This window comes from Zophobas morio, unplaced genomic scaffold (assembly GCF_036711695.1).
Source record: "Zophobas morio isolate AGI-343-1 ecotype UQ-CSIRO unplaced genomic scaffold, CSIRO_AGI_Zmor_V1 ptg000006l, whole genome shotgun sequence".
NCBI lineage: Eukaryota > Metazoa > Arthropoda > Insecta > Coleoptera > Tenebrionidae > Zophobas > Zophobas morio.
Genome location: NW_026972111.1, coordinates 8602652 through 8606409, shown reverse-complemented (window position 1 = coordinate 8606409; position 3758 = coordinate 8602652). Strand labels below are relative to the sequence as shown.

Genomic DNA, 3758 nt, shown 5'->3' with positions numbered 1-3758 from the left:
TTCTTTTACATTACTTCAAAGGCAAGACATCACGGGAAGGGGCGGAGGAATCATTTGGAATTTGGGAATTTTCCAGAGGCGCTAGTACCAGAGCACCGGTGCCCGAATCCAGTTTTGTTTTGCAGGTTACATCCGCCCCTGTTTTCGTTCCTTCTTTATTAATGTAGTTTCAAATTTCTTGCTCTGTTCTAATGGCTTCTATTCTGTATTCTTCCTTCTTTTGCTTCTGCTTTTTTCTTTTATCGCGTTTCTTTCGATACGTATTTCTTATTTTTAGACAATCGTCTTTAATGCCTTTCCTTTTTTGTCCCATCGCTTAACGTTTTTCTTGTATTTTTCTTCAATTCTTTACATTCCCTATCAAACCTGTTATTTCTTTTGTCTCTTCTGTAATAGCTGTATGTTTCTATTGTTTCATTTATGCTTAGATTGAGCTCTTTCACCATCTCATTTACGTCAGCTCTTACCACAAAATCCTTCCTCTTTAGTCTGTTCTAATATTTTATTATTCATTAAAATAAATAACTCATTAAAATTTTATAACTCTTACAAGCCACAAATTATACCAAGTACGACATATTTACTTTTCAGCTGAATTTGTTCTGTAAACCAATTCGAAACAATCACCCGGTATTTATCCAAGTTGTTGTTAAAACAGTCCAATCAATAATCATTGTTTTTTCTCCTTAATTAGAATTTATTATTATTACCTTAGGTAATACTACTTTTGTTTCGCAGTTAGTAGAAATACAAACTTTTGCGTTTTATTAAAATCCTTAAAAACCCAACAGACGCAAGAAGTACTGGAAAACCTCTGACTGTTTTTACGTGGTATATATGTATTATTTTTGTCTCTCCAACAGTAAAATTTCCCCGCAACGACACCATAACCGATTAGCGGTTAGGTGTTTTTTGATTGTGTGAATATTAAGATACAAAACTCGTTCCGAAGGCGTCTTCAGTGCAGTTGGCGACCCGTCGTCACAGTGTCTTCGAGTTCACTAGTCTGTGTGTATGCGTCAACAATGAAGTACTGTTATATTTTGCTGGTTACGTTGGTCTCAGTTTTTGCTGAAGATGCCGAAAACGTCCTTCTGCGTAGCAACAGTTTATTCAGCGCAAAATTGTACCAAGTAAGATTTTTTTTTTCAGAAATCGGTAGTTTCACGGCATTTTTTATTATTTTAGGAAATGCTAAAATCCTCTGAAGAGAACTTCCTCGTCAGTCCCTTCTCAGCAGAAGTTATCTTTGCGTTAGTTGAAACTGGCGCCAAAAACGAAACTGCGGCAGAACTAAGAAAGTCTTTACAACTACCAGAAGAATCCAAGATTAAAGAAGAATTTAAAAAGCTTCTATCTGATTTTATAGTACACAATGAAAATTATATAGTAGCTACTGCTAACAAAGTATACATCCGAGACAATTTTCCCATCAAAGAAGAATTCAAAACAATCGCCACCAACTACTTCAGTTCTTATTTAGAAAACATTAATTTTAAAAACGGTACTGCAGCCGCTCAAACTATAAACAAATGGATCGAAGAACAAACTGACAACAAAATACGTGATTTAATAACTTCAGATGCACTAAGTGAAGCGACTGCTGCAGTTCTCATTAACGCCTTGTACTTTAAAGCAAGATGGCTGACTCCATTTTTCCTTCCATCTACTAGAAAAAACAAGTTCCACTTGAAAGCAGGAAAATTCGTTGAGGTTGACACAATGTACGAAGTTTTAACCGAATATAAATATTTCGAAAACGCTGAGCTAAATGCCAAGTTTTTGGAAATGCCGTTTGAGAACGAAGAAGCCACGATGACGTTTGTTCTTCCGAACGAAATTGACGGTTTGGAGAAACTAGAAAGCCAGATAAACAAAGTGTTTGAGCCGCAGAATTTTGAAAAAGTTTACGTTAACGTCTCGGTTCCTAAGTTCAAAATTGAAAGTACGGTGGATTTTAAACAAGTTTTGCAAAATGTGGGTATGGGGTGATAGATTGACGATGTTTTTGAGAGAGTTTGGTTTTAGTTGGGTGTAAAGAAAGCTTTCATCGAAGGAGAAGCGGATTTCAGTGGTATTAGTGATAACAAGTTGGTGATTAGCGATGCTCTCCAGAAGACGTTCATAGATGTCAATGAGCAGGGAGTCGAGGCAGCAGCTTCGACTTATATTCGTAAATTAAATTTTTTTTAGTTTTTTTGTAATAATAAGTATGTTTTGTTTTTAGGTTTAGTGGAATATTTTGGATTGGATGCGCCCACCAAGGACTTCCATGCCAATCACCCTTTTATTTATTATATAAAAGTTAAAGGTTTCGTTTTGTTCGCTGGAAGAGTAATAATGCCAACTTACTAGACGTTTCATATTTTTTTATGTAGTTTTTTTTTATTATTTCAATAAAATATACACAAGGATATTTACTTTTGTATGGTACATATATGGTATAAAATATTAACTGTGATGAGATCGCAGGCTTATCTGTTTAAAAAATATCGACACAGACGACAGACAGAAACGCGACACTTCTTTTTCATTTTACAGCAAGAAAAACAAGACCAAATACAAGCCCCACCCACCCGCCCTATCTCAAATGTGATGATTTTTTTTTTCATGAGCGGGGTTATATTTTGCTATTTTGCCGTTTTTTTAAGTATGCGTAATTTTATTTCCATAACAAGAAACTAAAAGCAACTTCAAAATGATAAATTTTTGTAGGGAAATACGGATTTTGCAATTAAGTTGACAAGATTTGACTGATTTTGGCAAATGAGATACTCTCGAAGAAAAGAGAGGGTGGGTGGGTGGGGCTAGCAGCTGCTAACATAAAACTGATTTTGGCAAATGACATATACTCTAAGAAAAGAAAGGGTGGGTGGGCGGGCCTAATACCGGCTAAAATAAGATAAATTTAAAGGAATATTGTGTTTTGTTGGTGAATGAGCTTGAAAAAACCTTTTTTGCACTCATGACCTTTTTTGATAGCTTTCGCGCATTCACCAGAGTGCGGGAGGTCGAACTTCCCGCACACGTGCATTTAACTTCCCGTTGCCATGGTAACCTTAAAATACTCGGGTAGTGTCAACATTGTGACGTGTTGACGGCGCTGTCAATGGCGTTGTTTATAAATAACTCACAGTTAATCTCTTCAGTTTAAAGGTTTATTCGTCGCAAAAAATATTGTACACAACACGTTCGTGAGCCTGCTTCCCGCATTCACGCAAATGCGGCACTCCCTTCGGTCGTGCCTCAAACAAGCGTTCATGCGGGAAGCAGGCTATCCCGAACTAGTTGCGTAAATTACTATTGAGCTTTTAGTGTTTTAGTTTTTACGAATTTGAAAAGTCTTGAGTGCCGCAGTGTTTTTTATTTAATTCGGGAAGCTCTTGGGTACCCATAGTGATCTGAGCTGTTTTTGAGTTAATTTTGGAACCCAGTTTTTTTTTTAAATATTTAAAACAATTTTGAGGTTCTATTTAAGTATTGGAAAGAATTTGAAAGTGCTTTGGAGACTCTAGTGTTTTTTTTATAATAAGGTAATAGGACTCCGGTGGGTTTGAGGATTTGAGGATTCCGGTATTCTGAGGATTTTGATGTTCTGAGGATTTGAGGATTCTAGTGTTCTGACGAATTGAGGATTTTGATGCTCTGAGGATTTGACAATTTCTATGCTTTGAAGATTTAAGGATTATGTTGTTTTGAGGATTTGAGGATTCTGTTGTTCTGAGGATTTTCATGTTCTGAGGATTTGAGGATTCTGC

The 3758-nt window shown here is 36.2% G+C and overlaps 1 protein-coding gene across 1 annotated transcript; it reads left to right on the top strand.

Annotated features, from left to right (window-relative positions):
- Positions 1-955: 955 nt before the first annotated feature.
- LOC135123059 (antichymotrypsin-2-like) lies at positions 956-2416 on the top strand. Its single transcript, XM_064047555.1, has 4 exons — positions 956-1133; positions 1189-1977; positions 2029-2173; positions 2228-2416. The coding sequence occupies exons 1-4, from the start codon at positions 1026-1028 to the stop codon at positions 2353-2355; spliced, it is 1170 nt and encodes a 389-aa protein (XP_063903625.1). The 5' UTR covers positions 956-1025; the 3' UTR covers positions 2356-2416.
- Positions 2417-3758: the final 1342 nt, after the last annotated feature.

Coding starts and splice junctions, on each gene's coding strand:
- LOC135123059 (XM_064047555.1), top strand. CDS start 1,026: ATGAAGTACTGTTATATTTTGCTGGTTACGTTGGTCTCAGTTTTTGCT. Junction 1,978..2,028: donor TTAAACAAGTTTTGCAAAAT/GTGGGTATGGGG, acceptor GTTTGGTTTTAG/TTGGGTGTAAAGAAAGCTTT. Junction 2,174..2,227: donor AGCAGCTTCGACTTATATTC/GTAAATTAAATT, acceptor TTTTGTTTTTAG/GTTTAGTGGAATATTTTGGA.